The sequence below is a fragment of the Triticum urartu genome, chromosome 4A (assembly GCF_056163025.1).
Source record: "Triticum urartu cultivar PI428250 chromosome 4A, HENAU_Tu73, whole genome shotgun sequence".
Lineage (NCBI taxonomy): Eukaryota > Viridiplantae > Streptophyta > Magnoliopsida > Poales > Poaceae > Triticum > Triticum urartu.
The window spans coordinates 584,465,021-584,483,247 of record NC_141876.1 but is presented as its reverse complement, the minus strand read 5'-3'; the positions used below and the strand labels follow the sequence as shown (position 1 = coordinate 584,483,247).

The window sequence follows — 18,227 nt, the reverse complement described above, 5'->3', positions numbered from 1 at the left end:
GGTATTTCGCTGTGGCCGAAAACCGCCGTCCGCCATGGCCATTGCAGGGGTAGCCAGCGAGCTCCTCGGATTGACCTCGTGGCACATGCCCGCTCCTATGCGTGCCCATGCCCGAGCCTGCTGCTCTTCTTCCGCGCCCGCGGGGCCATGCTGTCCACTGCCGTCGCGCTCGCCGCAGCCACCGCACCACTGTGACCCGCGCGACGCACACCCTGGCCACGCGCCACACTCTCGCTAGCTGCGCTCGCCCCGTTTGCTGCCGCCTATCCCTTTGCTCGCCCCGCAGTCGCGCCCCTGCCTCACGCCCCCTCCTGTCACGGCCATCTTCTGCCGGCCGCCCCCTCGGCCATGCCGGCCGCTTGCCTCGCCTGCTGCGTGCTGCTATGCGCTTCTCTACCGCTGGTACGCTGCTGCGCCATGTCCTCGACAGCTCCGTGGACAAACATGCGGAGGGATTGTCAATGGAGTACGAGGAGGAGGTGGCGAAGAAGGTGTGGAGAGGCAGGAGGTCTGGGGTGGCGTCAACTGGCTGTGGTGGAGGTGTTTATGCGAGAAGGAGCCGGAGCGGAAGGAGAGGTCGCAATTAGAAATAATCGCAAAAAAAATCATAACCTGAAGATCTCATTCCAAAAAAATGCTAATATTGATGGAGGGGTGATTTCCTTCTATACGTGGAAAACATAGGAAATATTGGTTGTTATCAAGGAAAGGTAAAAATTTAGGAAAGTCAGGATTTTAAACTGATTTCTATACAAATGGGGTTTTATTGTTTGGTAACGTGATATCAGTACCTGCCCGTTTGTGACGTGTCCGATTAGGAAAGTTTGCAAATGTTAAGAAACTATTTATTGGGAGGAAAGTTTGTGACGTGTTTGTTATTTGTTTCCTAAAACAAATTTCATTAATGAGAGAAATCAATTGATTTAGATAAGTTGGGAAAGTTAGATTAAAATATATTATTTGTTTCCTGAAAATCTGTTATATGTTAGGAAAGTTCTGGTTGTAAAGAATAAACCGATAAACCAGGGTGGGAGAAGGTGATGGGAGGAGAGACGGAAAAAATGAGCGAAAATAAACCAGCAAAAATAAATCAATAAAAATAAACTGTAAAGACTATTCATTAACTGCTCCATTAGAAATAGAGATACATTCATATGTTTTGATGGCTTGTCTCACATAACCAAACCAGCGTGCATCGCATGTGTGGGCTGGTCACGCAGCGCATTTCGACTTCGTGTGCGTGCGTATCTATCTATCTACCGCTGTACCGCTGGTCGGTGTAGCAAATAATTGAGGAGGGAGTGAGGGAGGAGCCTCCACCATCCCACGCGTCGGGCGCTCCGTGGCCAGCGGCCGCAGCTTCCCTTTCGGGCTTGGGACGGAGCTCACTGCACGCTGCCCCCTCCCCAGGCAGCACCCGAGGCCGGCGGCGGCGGCGACGGCGGCGGCGATCTGTCCACTCCACCCATGGACACGGACGAGTTCTTCAACCCAGGTGAGTGACCACCACCTCCCCGTCCGTCCTTCCTTCTTTTTCTTTTTCTTTGTTTCGATTTGCCCCTCCGTCCTCCTTCATGCCCCCCGACCGGCCGGCCGGCCGGAGAAAAATGCGGCCTTCTCTTACATCGATCCGTGGCCCCATCCATGCCCAGGCTGCGCCGGGACGGCCGGCGACGGCTGCGACTGCGGGGACTGCGAGGAGCGGAGGCACGACCACGGCCGCACCAAGCACTTCGTCCTCTTCGCCTCCGACAACAAAGATTTTCTGGTGAGAACCCCTCCTGCTCCTCCTCCTCTCTCTCTATGCTCTGATCCCGTCGATCGATTCAGAGTTTCCTCTCTACATTTCCTCCTTCCAGACACAAGGGTGGGTTCAATTTGAGGGTTTTTTGGGACTGAAAAAAATGCCTAATTTCATCCTTGGCTTAAAATGTTGCTGTAAAATCTGCCTTGGGGGAATGGATAGAGCATGACATTTTGCCTTGGGTGGGGGGAAATTTGTTTCACAACATATGTATGTAATGTACCAGGAGGTGGCAGGAACAAGTCTTTACAGTATGTGTTTATTGTTGAGTACTTTTTGCAAGTGAAAAGAATGATTCCCTTCCAATGCTGCTAATGTTGACAAGAGATAGCCCCTGCCCTTTCCCTTCCTCCCATTTGTTAGTTAATTCATTCTGTTGCTGCTCCTAGAAAGGGAGGGCTTTTCAGCCAGTATTATTTTGGGGTGTTCAGATTTCACTGAAAAGCAATGTTTCATTTTGTTCTTACCTATGTTGTGTGCCTGAAATAGATGGCGTTTATATACATGCTAGAATTGTTCCATACCCTCTGCTACTGCATGCAATCTGAATTGTGTCGGCATTTTCTTCAAATAGTGCAGTGTGAAACTCAATGCCCACAAACGCTGAAACCTAATATCTCACTCTAACCAAACTGAATATTTCTGACAGTGCATACCGTGGGAGGTCACAAGACAGCTGAGAAATATGATCGCCCACTCTGAGCCTATCAAACTTGAAACTCCTGATGGCCATGTGTACAGTGTTGAATTCGTCAAGTTCGGCCTGATAACTCTTACGACTGGGTGGCGGCACTTTGTGGATGCTAATCATATACGACAAGGTGACCCCATCACGTTCGTCTACTGTGGGCGCTCCACGTTCAAGGTCCACTTCAAGGGCACTTCATCCGGTCACAAGAATTCTCTGCCCTCTTCTCAACAGCCTCCCAACATCTTTAGAGCCATTCCTCCTCGTGATCATCACGTGCTGAATGGTAAAGTGAATTAGGACCTTCGAGTCGAGTGCTTTTGGCAATGCTTTTCTGATCATTATAACAGTGTTCTTTCTTGATGTGCAGAACAAGTGGTGCCTGATCCTGCACATGTTCGGACGTCAACCGACTTTGGCTATACCATGTTCCCTGGGACCTGCCTAACCAAAGCACAAGAGAAGAAAGTGCTAGAGCTAGCTGATAGCAGCATGAGGTCTGAAATTCCTCTGCATGTGGCAGCTATGAACAAAAGAAATGCCAATGAGGACTACTATGTTGTAAGTTGCATCCTTCCTCAGATAATTTCCTGGTTGTGTATGACTGTATGTCACTCCGATCCATAGGCTATTAATTCCTGCTTGTATTTTTTTTCGATGTTCTTGCAGTACATACCATTGGGGCTTTTGGACAATTTCGAAGAGGGGATAACTGCAACTACCATTCAGCTCGAAGCCCATGGCAACGGCATGGTATACTTTGTTGCCGCAAGCAAGCAACGTGACGATCAAATAATCCTCGAATCCGAGTTGAGTCATTTTGTAGCTTCTCTCCGCATACAAGACAATGACCTCCTCGTCTTCAGAAGCATGAGGAAAGATCGCCTTGAAGTTTTTGTCCTTGACCCGATCGGTTGTGAGAAAACTTGTTTTGCCATGGGAAACTCTTCAAATGCCCGAGAAGTGCGTGAAGATCCGGTTGAGATTGTTGATCCACCCCAGCATACTGTTATTGATTTGAGTTCTGATGACGATGAAGTCGTGGAAAAAGGCACGGCAACATCAAGAGGGGAGCAGCGGCCACTACGAGGCTATCGTGCAGAAGCTCAGAAGATGGCTTCGACATCCTCCCGTCGTACTAAGTCAGGTGATAGTATTGTAGTTAGTTACCCTGTGCATTTCATTCCATTTACCATATTTTAGACGATCGACTTGTGGTTATGGTATGCTCACCACAAGAAAGTATGGCATGTTTTTCAGGACACAAAGCTGACAAGTCGAAGAAAGCCAGTCTAGAAGCTCCTATGTCTAACAAGCCTTACATATCAACCAGTGGGACGAAGCTAACTAGGCGACAAGAGGAGAAAGTAGAGGAGAAAGTCCAGGCAATTGGATCTGAATTCCCTGTGTTTGTGAAGGTGATGAATGAACGCGATGTTTGGAGCCCAAAACGTCTGGTGAGTTTAGAACTTCAGATACCACAGGCAATATGTATAGTCCATTTCTCATCCAAAAGCTCGCAAGTTTAGAACCATTTTCTTGTTGAATTAACCGTCGGCCTGAGATTCGATCGCCATGCATCTTGACACGCTCTTTACTGAACAGAGCTTCAGCCTGGAATATGCTTCGGCGTGTCGTCTCCCGCTTGAACAAACACATGTCATACTTGGGCTGGAGGGTAGCAACATGAAGTGGTCTAGCAGGATGGTGGCCCAGAAACATAAGGATGTGAGGCATATTAGCTCATTTTGGAAGGACCTTGTCTTGCTGGCCGGGATGAAGGTAGGAGACATCTGCCTCGTTGAACTGGCAGACAGGAGCAGCGAGAGCCTCACGATGACGGTCCATCTGATCCGCAAGCTCTAGTTCTAGTTTGTGTGTGGTCTGTACTATGATGGCTTTTAACTCAGCTGTTGTATGCATTGCTTGATGATTGTTTTGAACAACCTGGTGTTAGTTTGGGTAAACACTGAACCCTTGACCCTCATCTCCTGTAGTACTGCTGCTGCTGCTGATCAGTTTTTCTTGCTGAAGAGATGTTTCATTTTATTGCTGATTTCTTTATTGTTTCTTGTTGAGACAAGTCTTATTTTGTTGCTGATTGGGGTGTCTCCAGCTGACCAAAATTTTCTTCGGCATTGTGTTGGTGTTCCCTACTTGCTTGTGCTGCTGCATGCACAAAGAAAAAGGCCATCTCATCTCAGGTGCATATATTACATACTCAGAAAGTTTGGTGGTGCAGAAGCTACATATACAGTACAGTAGTATAGGACAAGCAGATCCAGTGAAATCAAAAGCTCTTTCCAAAGGCACAAATCAAAAGCTCTTTCCAAAGGCACATGCATACAATAAGTGCAGAAGGGTGAAACTAGTTTTTATTTATTTATTTATTTTTTAAAAAAAACATCTTTTGCCAGCCTCTTGTGGCTTCTTATTATGCCTCCAAGTCGAAGATAACCAACCCAACCTAGGGTTCCTGCTCTGTCGGTCAGCGAAGCACCGGTTGTGAAGACAGGGTTCTCAGGAAGGGCGCTTGACGGCGTGGGCTGAGCCAAACATCCAAGCACGAGGTTGAGCTTTGCAGGGGGCTGGCCTTCGGTTCCTCAATCTAATCTCAAGGGGCAGCCATTTTCGTGGGCTCCCATGTTGCATTCTCGGCCGATTTTACCAAGCTCAAATTCAGCAAAATGCTGCCTAGCAAGCGGCACCGATTTCATCACGGATCATCCAGCATCTTTTATCTGTTCACCGTGCCATCTTCCATTGCTGTAATAATTGTCATAGTCTGTCTCCAACCTTCTCAAATTCGGCAAAATCTTCCTAGCAAGCAGCACTGATATGTTGCCTTATCTGGGCCATAACGACTGTGGGGTTGGGCCTCCATAGGCCTTATCTGGGATTTACGTCGCCATGGGCCTACCTGGTGAGAGATAACCTCATCACTTCCCTCGTTAGACCTTATTTCGACGCAATTATTAAGCTCAAATGAAGTGGGGAGCAACTAGTTGGCGAGCGCTCCTTCGGGAGCCTCCCAACAATCATTTTGGGGTGGGCTGAGAACACGTCACTTGGTGCGCTCTCAGCCGCCGCCACGTGTCGCGCGCTGGTGCTTCCTCTGGTTTTTTTTTATTTTTCACACGCGTTTTCGGCGTTTTAAACGGGTTTTTTGGGGGGGTTTTTGCGTTTTGGTTTTTCACCCGTCTTCCTTAGCTTTTGGACCCAAAAAAATACAAAAAACACGTTTTTTTAACCACAAGAGGCACGGTTTTGCTTCCATGAGAGGCACGCTCCTGCCTCTCAGAAATGGAATAAAAAACATGTTTTCTATTTTTTTCTTCCTAGAGAGGCACGGTTTTACTTCCGCGAGGAGGAACAGTCGTGCATCTTGAAAACTGAAAAAAAAAACGCGTATTTTATTTCTTTTTTCTTCCTCGGGAGGCATGATCGTGACTCTCGGAAACAAAAAAACATGTTTTCTGGTTTTTTTCTTCCGCAAGAGACACAATTATGCTTTCGTGAAAGGCACGGCCATGCCTTTTTTGGAAAGGAAAAAAAACGTGCTCTCGGTTCGGTTTTTGCGTCCGGTTTTTTTCATGGAAAAAGTTCACATATCTAAAAAAATGTTGACGGACTCAAAAAATGTTCATGATTTTAAAATATATATTCATATATCTAAAAAATGTTCACGAGTTCCAAAAAATGTTCATGAACTTTTATAAAATGTTCACAAATTCTAAAAATATTCACGAATTTGTAAAAAAATGTTTACATATTTTGAAAATGTTCGTGAATTCAAGAAATGTTCATATTTTTTTTAATGTTCACAAAAGTGAAAAAAACGTGATTTTCTAAATACTGTTCCAAAATTTTAAAAAACATCAATTCAAAAATGTTATAAAATTTAAAAAAAACTGCTCACAATTTCAGAAAAATGTACATGGATTTTTTTTTTGAATAAATCGTGAATTTAAAAAATGTTCATGAATTCAAAAAAATATTCACAAATTTAAAACATGTTCATCATCTCCAAAAATATCATGATTTAATAAATGTTCATGAATCTGAAAATGGTTCAAAAAATAGGGAAAAAGAAAGAAAGACAAGTGAAAAGAAAATGAAAACCCAAAAAAGTTGAAAACCCGGTTTGGTATGGTTCCTAAAACTGAGTTAGTTGTGCTGGCCCAAATGTATGCAGCCAGAAGCGAGGGGTGCACATGCAGTCGCTAACCAGCGAACCGCACGCCAAATAGGATCCCCGCTGGTCACTCGACCCCACGAGTAGGTGGATCAAGGAACCAAGAAAGGAAGTACTCACTCCGTAAGGCGAAAATGCATAGGAGCTCTCGGGTGCTACACCCCCCTATATTCAAAATAATTTAGTAATTCAAAATAAGTCAAAAAATCCCGGAACTTTTTATGGAATCAAACCTGACCAGGTATTGCACTCGTATAAAAAGATTTAAACAGGAAATGACTTTTATTGTATCCGGGGTCAAAGATTTCCCAAAAAATGCTAGAAACAAGTACTATTCATGCTATATTGTCGTCATAAATTTGTTTTTTTTCCCTGAAGACAACGAGAATTATTCCTTGGCCAAACATTTTATATGAGTACAATACCTAGTCAAATTAGGTTCAAAAATATATCCAAGATTTTTTTTGGCTTTTTTGAATTATTACATTATTTTTTAATATAGGGGGTGGAGCACCCGAGTGCTCCTAATCTGCTTCCCTCCGTAAGGCTCTTATATTAGTTTACAGAGGGAGTAGAAGCCACAGCCACAAAGCAATGTCACAAAAAGGCTGTCTTTTGCCAGACTGAACCACACGCCATCCGAGAAGAGAACCTTGAGTAAAAAACGTTCGCCAAGGATGTAAAACACATGGCTCCCAGCGGCAGATGCGTGAACACTCTGCTTACATAACATGCTCGACGGATGACCACAACGGGCAAGGCCATGATCCATCCCGACTCCCGAGCCACCCAAACAGGTTCTATGGCCAGCTTTGCAACACAAACATTTCGTCTTCCGGGCTCATTCGCATCTCTGGGCTCTCGCGATCTCCCACACAGGGAGGGCCTCGGCTTTCTCGGCGTACCCATCGACCCGCTTGCTGGTGTTGGCGATGGCGACCGTGAAGCTCTCGTTCTGGAGGGTGAAGAGATACATCGCCTGTTCGTCCTGGTCGTTTATATCATCAGAAAGAAAAAACTTCAGTCAGAACGTAGTTAGTAGTAGTAGCTAGTAGCAGCAGCAACCTAACTGGCAGACACGATAGCAAATGAGACCACCAGGGCAATGTTCCAATTATGGAAATTATGGTTTATGCACATGATTTCATGTTGAGACGTGATTAACAATACATACTTTCGCTCAAGAAATGAGGACACTATTGCTGCCATTTTAGAAAAATCAGAAGCACTCATGCAACCATAATTAATTTAAGTAACTATACGTGAAATGCCACCAGTTAATGTCCACCTTAGAAGTTGTCGGTAAAATATTCGAAAGGGATGTTGAAAAGCACTACCTCAAATATTAGGTATATTATATGAGTGGTATGGTAAGTTCACCAGTTAATACCTCAGGGAGTTCCATGTATTCATCAGGAGATATCTGAAGGAACTCTACAGCCGTTTGACCAACACACCATGCAAAGACCTTCTCGCTGTCGTCTGCAATGGTCAAGTGCAACTGAAAGCCAGGCGTGCATCCATTCTGGCAGGCCACTTTACACAAGGAACACTGAAGCCCATCTGGCAGTTCATCCACAACATAACCACAGAGATTGTGGAATAACGACAACTTTAAACTGTCGCAATCGATGTGGTCAAGTCGAACACGGCATATCTGTACAAGATGTCAAATAAATGCAAGCTGTCAGCACAAAGAATTGACTGCAGTTGAAGAATGCAGTAAGTTCTTAGAAACATCAGTAAAAAAAATGGTGGTATCTGATGACTGGTTTTATTGTACTTTTACAGATTTCAACCTATGGTCAGTGGTTGTTTCCTGAAGTATGTTAGTACCTAAACTTGAAATGCTTTAGAAGAGATCTTATAGCAGTAATTGTCTAGTGGAAAAGAGTTACATGTGTTCTGTTTGCTGAATGGGGCAGATCTGACAAGAGTGATATATTATGCAGGCATGTTGAATTCAACAACGCTGGCAGTAAGCTCAAGTTCACAAACAGTGATCCTGGCTCCTTTTCGCTCCACGAGACTTCAAGGCTGTTGATACAAAAATAAGCCATCAACCAGAACTTTGCACTCATTGTGGCAATAAATACAACATAGAGATGCATATAGATGAAATATAAAAGAACATGCTGCTTACATGTTTATTTTATTCAAACTACAAGTCAGACCAGAGATATACACCATATGACCAACTCCAACTCTACCTAATGACCTGCATAGGTATTCATACAATATAACAGTTTCAGATGCATGGCAGAACCAATGAAATCGACGTTGCAAACAATAATAGGTAAGAACAACAACAGATAGTGGTACCAGTGTCCAGTAAAGATAAGCTTCGTCAGAACAACTCCTGTTGTGTCTTCTATCTCCAAATAGAATGTAGTGCCAGATGTGCTTACTTTGCAAACACTTCTTACAGTGCCAAACAGACTAACTCCCACCATTTTACCATGAAGATCACTTACATACGCCTAAAAATGAGGCATGTCATACAACTACCAGAAAAAAAAAATACATTGCAGGAACTTACACCACACGTGCAAAGGTACAAGATATATCACAAGTTGTATCGAACTGTATGATGTAGGGAGTGAAGTGTGGGATGGGGGATCTGAAGTGTTCTTCACAGTTTCCCTTTATTTACAGAATCACAAAATTATCACCAAAAAGATAGTGGAAAGCGTGAAACATTGGTTATTATTTTCTCAAAGCAGGTTCTACCAAGGTGAAACATTGGGTATTATTTTCTCAAAGCAGGTTCTACCAAGGGAATATCAGATTACTAGTTTGTGGTTCTACATAATGTTGCATGTGTCCATGGATTGAAAGCAGAAGATGCAAATAAACAGAACTAACAGGAACTAAACATATTATGACATGTAACACCTTATACAATATTAAATTCTTTTGTTTTCATTGCGGTAGACTCAACATATTAGGTTACATAGTAATATTAGGATTCACACTATAACTCAATACAAATTAAAGCTTCAGCAGAATCAGTGGTGAGAGAACTAAATCAAGAAGTAATCGGGTTGCAAGCAACACAATGGCTGGCAAAAGTTATCTTCTGAAAAGAAATAGAAACAAATGAAGATTAGGTTACATACTCGAAACGGATATTTGCTGAAGTCAACTGCACCATGCAAGTCCCGTGGTAATGTTACTTGCGAAGCCATATTATCGACTGGAACACATGACAGACGAGGTCCTTGGCTCCTTACTTGAGTAGGCGTGAGGAATACCTATCACATAGTCTCTATGTCTTGGTCAACAGTACTGCAGAAAAAAGTAGCACCAAGATATTCCAACCAACCTGTTCCTCGTGTTGAGCAATTGGCACCAAGTAAACCTGTGTTGCACTACCATACTCAAGGCACAATTCCTGAGGCTCCTCATGATTATTGTGCGCAAAATTGGAAATATAAGGACTGTCCAGTGCAAGCATGCTCCCTACACTGAAAGACAATGTTTAGCTTGCTATAACTTGACTTAAACAGTTGTAACTTGTATCGAGTGAAATGAACCTGAAAAGATTTGCAAGTGAAACCTGCTCTCCCCATAAAATAAATTTGATCTTCTCATCATCATTATCTACAAGCACAATCTGCTTTCTTTCTGTACATCCAAAAGGTTCCAAGGTCTCAATCTTCTCAATCCTGCAAGAAAGAAAGGGTGGGTTCTGAACCTTTCTCTAACAAAGTCGGCTTTTACAGTTCATCCAATTCAATTTTATTGCGAGCAGTAAATTTCTTCCTTTTTATTCTCACCACCAAAGGAGAGTCTTTTTTTATACCACAGAGCAAACATGTATTGACAGAGTTCTAATACCACTAAATGATGAATTCCCCTATACATGTTCACCAGTAAATCAAATGGCTTCGATGGTCTGAGTGATTCTACATATAATACTTAGAAGGAAACTTCAGCTGTTGAGTCCTGTTCATGTCAATAGTGGAGAGCTGAGCACAAAAGAGCTAGCGAGCATTCAGATTAAGTTCGGTGCTATCTTCTACCCTCGCCTTTGAGTACAAGCAGAGCATATTTTACCAAGCCGAATGCTAAACAAGCTTGTTTCTGCTAGAATCTTACATGTCCAGTAGTGTAATAAATAGGAAAATAATTACAAACATTTGTAAAAGCTTCAATCAAACCTGATCAAGTCTACAAGAAACTATACCAGCAAGCACTATCTAAAGAGATCGCTAATCAGAAGTGATAGATATCTTATTTTACCTGGCATAAAATGAGTATACAACATCATTTCTACTTTTCTCTTCCATCATGGAGGAGAAAGAATATGTGCAAAACTGTGCAGCAAGTAGCATGGCATCTTCATCTTGCTCCTATATAAAGCAAAGGTAAGCTCCTAGTGAAGAATGTGCATGGAAGTTGATCTCATAAGTGAAGATGGCATGGTTTCACATTATAACAGCTTAGGCTTAACTATTTTTCTATACAGAAATGAAATATCACAGTTGATCTCATAAGTGGAGATGACATAGTTTCACATTATGATAAACTTTTTCTAATTTCTAGTCAACTATCAGGGTATGACCGTATGAAGAGTCATTTGAGGGATCAAAATGAAATATCACAGTTGATCTCATAAGTAGAGACGGCGTGGTTTCACATTATGATAAACTTTTTCTGATTTCTAGTCAACTACCAGGGTATGAAGAGTCATTTAAGGGATCAAAATACAATTAAACAGCAGCATATAATCTGACAAGTTCCTTAATACAACCTAAAAGCTTTGGATGGTCACCTCATCAAGTAATATCACCATGTATTCTGTTGGCAAAATACGAGCATGGCCAGATCCCTCAACAACAGCTGTGCGAAGACAACATCCTGTGAGCACAACTTCTCGACCCTTCTTCAAGATACAATGTTGTCCTATATAGTTGTAGTACCTGGCATGGAAGTTTGAGAGCCCGCATATAGATGAAAGTCAGGCCAATGAAAAATCAATCCTCGTCCATTCTACATTTCCTTTATGCATTTGTTACTGACTTTTACCATGATATCAGTCTAACAAAATGGAACATCAACTAAGCAATTAGTCAGACCTACCTTCGGTGTAGATACAGATCAATAGTGGATGTACTCCACATGTCTCCCAAGGTAAGCATGTATATATTTGTACCTATAAGAAAGACGCAAAATTGAGGAGGTGCCATCGAAAATGCAGATTAGAATTCATGTAACAAAATGACCGTTCAAATGGTAAATGCTTTAAAAATTATGGCGTTTAATCACGGATAATGTTGAATGAATGGATATCACCAATTAATAATGGAAGTTGTGATAAATGGGAGGGGGCTGCTTTTATTCTTTTTCCGAATGGTCACTAGGAGGGAGATATTGCCCACCTAGATTTTCATTGAGACAAGAACCAGAGTTTACAGCTTATTATAGACCTTGATAGAAAGAAGAAATAAAGGTAATGGGGCCCAGAGGCAGGGCAAACCCGCCAAGCATCGGCATAGTGCCAAAGGCCAGGAGGGATGTGGGCTCTCTAGAGGATTGCGTTGTTTCTGCAGATCACCCTTACGAGTGCCATTGATGGAGACAAGGGCAGGAACACCAACTCATTTCATGTGCTTCCAGAACTGCCAGCAGCCTGAAGGGGGTCCTGCTCTCATATTGGGCTTATGTTCACTTACTGAGACAGTTCTAGAGAAGTACTAGGTTACTAGCCTGCCGTCCTCTTTAGCAAAGATCTCTTTAAAGCTTAGATGTTCTAAAACCGATCAAGGAATTCCTAACACGCATATTTTGTTCACTGGATGAAGGAGATTACAAGGTGCTTAAGCATACCAGGAAGAACGAAAACATCGATGACGACTGCCTCAAGGACGCTCTTGGGAGAAAGGAAGTTCTTCTCATGGATGGAATCGATTGTGACAGTCCTGGGAAGCCTCCTTCTCTTACTCCTCGTGTTTAGAAGGCTAGTCACCTCAACCTTCGTCTTTGCGGTAAGAGATTTACGCTGCTCTGTCCATGACTATCAAAAGCAGCAAACGTTTAACCCTATAAGGCGTCCATACATTTCATGAAAACACAAAAGAAACCTCCAATCCAATTGGTAGAAGAAATGATGATAAAACAGTAAATACGATGTAAGCACATAGATTTGCGACATGTTCATATATGCGGAACAGCCAACAAGCAGGACTCATCAGTTGCCAATACCAAACCCTTTTAAACCAGAACGGGGAAGCTACAGAAGTGAGCAACTCAAGGTACCATAAACAGTAGCTGGTACTCAGCCGGCCACCACATCAACACCAAGTAACTACTCCCTCCGTCCCGAATTACTTGTCGCAGGTATGGATGTATCTAGATGTATTTTAGTTCTAGATACATCCATTTCTGCGACGAGTAATTTGGAACGGAGGGAGTATTATGCAGTACATCCTAACTGGTAACTATAAGGTGGATAGGGCACCGTTCGTTCCTAGCATACGGATGATGAGTATACGGCCAATTAGATCCACTTTTAGTACACATAATTTTAATTTTGTGTATGTCCTGCGTAGTTGATTGTTAATTACCAATGCATTGTTCAAATCCTTCCATGAACTGGTGTGCTTGCTTTCAAATTGGAGCTAATTGAACAACACAATCCTAGAAAACAGCGCACACAAAACATAGATGATAACTAGAGAAAGAACCATGTGCTATTACTGGCTACTGAAGGCTGGGTAAATGTACAGTGAACTTAACTGAGCGATTCAACGGAGACGCCGCCTAATCAGTAGAACATATAGAAATGGGGAGTGGTGGCGGCGAATCTGACAGACCTGGAAGAGGTCGGAGAGGAGGATGACGGCGGTGACGCCGCTGGAGTAGGCGCGGCAGGACTTGAGCACCTGCGCCACCGTCCACCCCCACGGAGGCCGCGCCGGCGCCGGCCCCGCGCCGGGGGACTCGCTGCCGTCGCCCCCGGACGAGGTGACGACGGAGATGGCGTAGTCGATGAACTCGAGGAAGGCGCCCCCGTCCGCGGAGGCGGAGGCGGTGACGGCGGCTGGCTCCATGGAACCCTAGGCCGGGGAGAGGGGAGGGGAGGTGGGCGGGAAGACTCCGGAGATTGAAGACGAGCGCGGGGATTTCCGCCTGTGTCCGTGACGGGTGGGGCCGGGTCGCAGCCCAGCACCATTTTGGGCTATCGGTGGCATTTCCACTACTTTTTCAGTAAGAAAATGACGTCATAAATTGTTAAGAGCTTCTACTAAATGAATTTGGTTTTGAATTTGAAAATGTGCACATTACTAGGACAACACCAACCCAACATACTCCGTTTTTTCATAAACTTCTTTCAAAAATTACTCCCTCCGTGTATAACACATTTTAGGTCACTAGCCCCTCCGTAAACTAATATAACTACACGTTTTAGGTCACTACTCCCTCCTCCCTCCGTAAACTAATATAATTACACGTTTTAGGTCACTACTCCCTCCGTAAACTAATATAAGACCATTTAGATCATTAAAGTAGTGACCTAAATGCTCTTATACATATTAGTTTACAGAGGGAGTACTTAATATCAGACGTACCTAAAACGTCTTATACAATATTAGTAGTTTACAAAGGTAGTAACATAGTACTCCAGTCTCCAGTTTTAGATTGGTTTTCACAATAGCTAGGGTTTTGCCGGAAATTTTCTCTCCAACTCCATAGTTCAGAACTTCAAATTCTAACTGGTTCGGCAGGTACATCTCAAACACATCATCAAGTCCGCTGATGGTGTTCCCCTCTTTTTCAAGAGGCTAGTGACGTTACCTGAACATATATCAGTGACAGGCATAATTAAGGGCTTTTTTTTTGCATTGCTCCCCAATCTCCAGTTAACTGCAACAACCAGATGAGATAACAAGATTGTGAAGTATAATAAAATCTCATCATGGGACAGTGGACAGAGATAACAACAGATTATTGTAAGCTGCGAGAATGAATCAATTTACGGTTACAACATCCTTAACAAGGCTCCCTCATCAACATCTTTTCTAGGAGGGAAGGAAGAGGTTCCCCCATAAACTCTAGGCAAATCTCCAGGCCTGAAGACTATCAACATTTATCCGACATCGATACGATACGAGGGGGGACCCGACAGCTTTGGGGAAAACTGGCAACTTAACAAGTAGTCAAATTTTATGTGCAAAAACCAAGAGAAAAGTAAGACGAGGAAAAGAAAACTGCTGCAGGCGGGCGATTTCTGCACTGTTCACAGAGACTGGTTGTTGAAGAAGCCATCTATCTCACAGGCGATTCCTGCTCACAGGAACTGAGCATCCATGGGTGAAGTGGTTCATGATCAGTGGTCTAAGGCGGATCTGATGGAAAGGGGCGGCACTTGCGCATTTCCTTTGGCTAGCAGCTCATGATTTATGAATAGGACGATGACAGTGATGTCGTCGTGGAAATGCCGGCGGACTTTCTTGTCGATCCTCATGAGGTCTGAGTACCGCATCTCACGCTTCCGCGCTGCTTCTTGGAGTGCTGCTTTTATGAGCCTTTTTGCGCTCCCCTGAACAAAGACAGAGTGTGCCAGTCATGATAGAGAAAAATTAATCCAAGCAGTTTTAACCATTTACCTACAGCTGAGAAATCAAAATCACCCTTGCAGCTATGCTGAGTGAGCCAACTTCGACTAGTTTGGTAAAACTACCATGTCAAACTGTCAACAGTGTCCAACGATTACTATTTTTTTGCAACAAAGTATACCCAAAATTACTTGGTAGCTTCACCCATGGCACACATATGCATCCAGTTTATGTCTGGAAATAGCAATAAATGCAAGCTTGTGGGACATCCAATATCCAGGGTATCAAACACAAATATATATACAGCCAAGAAAATAAGTGGCTAAAGAGACCTCAGTCAAGGTACTACAGCAAGTAATGAATCCCCAATGCTTGAAGAATAGCACAAAATTGCTGTTGCTTCCATGTAGGCAGTGACATTTTATTATTGGTATGGTCCTTGTGGACCTACACTAATACAGTAGAGAATTTACATAATTACAATAGCTATCATGACATGAATGATTGTGCCAGCAATACAGAAGGGAATGAGCCATAGGCACAGATAACTTTTTTATCTATCTAAGTGGGTGCAAAACATCATAGGAGATGCCTCAAACTTCCTATGGTAATAGGATGGTTCTAACTCAAAGCATTCAAGGGGAAACCCTTGACTTGGAAGTTTTGCCAGCTTGTGTAACTGTGAGAATCCAAAACCACTGACGCGGTCACACACCAGAAAATACTCCACGTCCAGCACGTTACCATCACCAGGAAACAACAATTATTAGTTTCATAGTGAGGACCCTGTCTGTACTTAACTTAACTATTCATGCTGGTGTGGATTTCTAGTACACAAAATTCAGATTATAAATTCTCCTTTGCTTAGGTAAATGGAAGTATGAGAAAGCAGAACGCCATGATACACATTCAGTCTAATGAACATAATTAAAGTCATGGCATTTCACAGTTGGTCGATTTAAGATCAAAGCTAAAAGAAATATAAAGAGGAAAATGCTGTGTGGGATCTTACAGCGCGTTGATTGTTGTGAACAATCTCTACGGCTTCCTGGTTAGTCAAGTGCTCCCACAAGCCATCTGAGGCAAATATGACGAAACAGTCACTCGGTTCAAGGCTGTGCGAGACGATCGTTGGTTCGGCACTCATTATAGGTCTGCTGAATGGTTCAGAGACTCTGAACTTGGGTTTGATCCGGTCCGTGTTATACTTTGCGTCTTTCAGGTACGCATCACCGAGTGACCGCGACACCTGCATAACCAACCCACTACGTAAGCACCAACCAAACATACATATATATAGGCTGCAAACGAATTACGAATACAGCGACGCGAAACCAAACCCCTTAAAAGATTAAAACCAACCTGTATGATGCCCTTCACTCTCCAGACCCCATGCTTGAGCGCGACGATCTGCGGGTCATCGGGGTGCTGGGCCATGAGCTCCTGCCGGACGCCCTCGTCATTGGCGTTGTGCTCGGCGGAGAGCTGCTCGGCGACGATCTGGCCGGAGCGGCCCACCTTCTTCCCCAGGACGGCCCGGGAGTCCCCCAGGTTGGCGACGAAGAGGGTCTGCTCGTGCACGACGCCGACGAGGCAGCAGGAGCCGACGGTGGCGAGGTCCGGGTTGGTGTCCCATTGGCTGGAGACCTGCGCGATGAAGGCCGCCTCCGTGGCCGCGAAGGCGTCCCTGATGGCGTCCGCCGTGACGCCCCCCGGGCCCGACGCGGCCTCTGCAGGCAGGGACGCACGCGGATTGTTAGATCAAACCTAGCTAGCTAGCTCTCGTCGCCGCAATCCATCCCATCCATTTCCCCCAAGCCAATCCGTGCGCGCGCGCGTGCGGGTGCGGGTGGAAGAATATACTGCTGTATATAATAGAAGGGGGAGCGAATGCGGATGGGTACCTAGGAGGGTGGGGACGAGGTGGTCGCAGGCGAAGCGGGCGGCGGCGTGGCCGGCGTGGCCGTCGAGGACGGCGAGCACGGTGCCGAGGGGCGGGGCGGAGTGGATGCGGCACTGGTCCTCGAGCGTCTGGTTGGCCTGGACGAGCGCGGCGGAGACGTCGCCCGCGGCGCAGCGCGCGAGGTCGCGCCACCAGAGCAGGCCGTCGCGGCCCTCAGAGGCGTCGGAGGAGGGGTCGGAGGGCGGCGGGGGCGCGGCGTGGGGCGGCGCGGGCGAGGTCTGCCAGGACCCGCCGCACGCCGAGAGGAACCTGAGGAGCCCGCCCAGCATAGCACCGCCACATCGCCGACCGGGCCGCCCCCGATGCGCGCGGACGGCGGCGGCGGAGCAGCAAATGCGATGCGCGTGCGGGCGGTCGCAATCGGCCGCGTACGAGAAGAGAGGGGAAAAGGCCGCCGGGTGGGGAAGGGAGGAGGGGGGGAGAGTGGGGAGGAGTGGTGGCGTGCGTCGGGTCGGGTCGGTTTGGTGCGACGCGGTGCCTGCGCCTGCCCGCGCTAGCTCGGTGGGGGGAGGGGAGGGGCGGAGTAATTGGGCGGCCGTCGTTTTTCGGCGCCTTTTCGGTCCGGCCGGATGGAGGCGCCATCACGGTGGTGCGGTGCGGTCAGCGTGTTGGACTGTTGCGCGCGCCTGGTGCGTGCGGCGCGGGCGGGCGTGCACGGTGCCGTGTGTACCGGTCGAGGGCTCGTGGACTTGCCGGGAAACGTTTCCTTCTGGATCCGATTTCGTGGAGCTTTCACCGCATCAGATTTGTCGCGTGGAGCCGCTTTGGTTTCATCGCGGTATGTGTGTTTCCGCAGTAGTATAGTACTCCCTCCGTAAGGAATATAAGAGCGTTTAGAATACTAAAATAGTGATCTAAACACTCTTATATTAATTTACAGAGGAAGTATAATATAAACCTTTTTTTTAGAATGAAGCCAATCTTAGGGTCGTCGCTCATGCAAAACACCGTTTTCTAAAAACTTTTTCGAGGATTTGACTGATCAAATAAGATGTCTTCACGAATCTCCGCGTAAA

The 18,227-nt window shown here is 45.2% G+C and overlaps 3 protein-coding genes across 3 annotated transcripts; 1 reads left to right on the top strand and 2 right to left on the bottom strand.

Moving 5' to 3' along the window:
* The first annotated feature begins 1,278 nt into the window (after positions 1-1,278).
* LOC125552972 (B3 domain-containing protein Os03g0620400) lies at positions 1,279-4,548 on the top strand. Its single transcript, XM_048716696.2, has 7 exons — positions 1,279-1,495; positions 1,653-1,768; positions 2,454-2,778; positions 2,863-3,053; positions 3,162-3,639; positions 3,753-3,949; positions 4,098-4,548. Exons 1-7 carry the CDS (start codon positions 1,468-1,470, stop codon positions 4,356-4,358), a joined length of 1,596 nt encoding a protein of 531 aa, XP_048572653.2. The 5' UTR covers positions 1,279-1,467; the 3' UTR covers positions 4,359-4,548.
* Positions 4,549-7,284: 2,736 nt separating this feature from the next.
* LOC125552973 (Nucleic acid-binding proteins superfamily) lies at positions 7,285-14,504 on the bottom strand. Its single transcript, XM_048716698.2, has 13 exons — positions 13,506-14,504; positions 12,520-12,706; positions 11,773-11,845; positions 11,465-11,612; positions 10,933-11,042; positions 10,224-10,355; positions 10,013-10,154; positions 9,807-9,941; positions 9,010-9,167; positions 8,831-8,905; positions 8,586-8,724; positions 8,078-8,344; positions 7,285-7,675 (listed from the first exon to the last, which is right to left on the bottom strand). Exons 1-13 carry the CDS (start codon positions 13,740-13,742, stop codon positions 7,529-7,531), a joined length of 1,950 nt encoding a protein of 649 aa, XP_048572655.2. The 5' UTR covers positions 13,743-14,504; the 3' UTR covers positions 7,285-7,528.
* A 119-nt stretch (positions 14,505-14,623) lies between these two features.
* On the bottom strand, positions 14,624-17,657 carry LOC125552974 (putative protein phosphatase 2C 36). Its single transcript, XM_048716699.2, has 4 exons — positions 17,153-17,657; positions 16,611-16,978; positions 16,261-16,497; positions 14,624-15,232 (listed from the first exon to the last, which is right to left on the bottom strand). Exons 1-4 carry the CDS (start codon positions 17,478-17,480, stop codon positions 15,020-15,022), a joined length of 1,146 nt encoding a protein of 381 aa, XP_048572656.2. The 5' UTR covers positions 17,481-17,657; the 3' UTR covers positions 14,624-15,019.
* Positions 17,658-18,227: the final 570 nt, after the last annotated feature.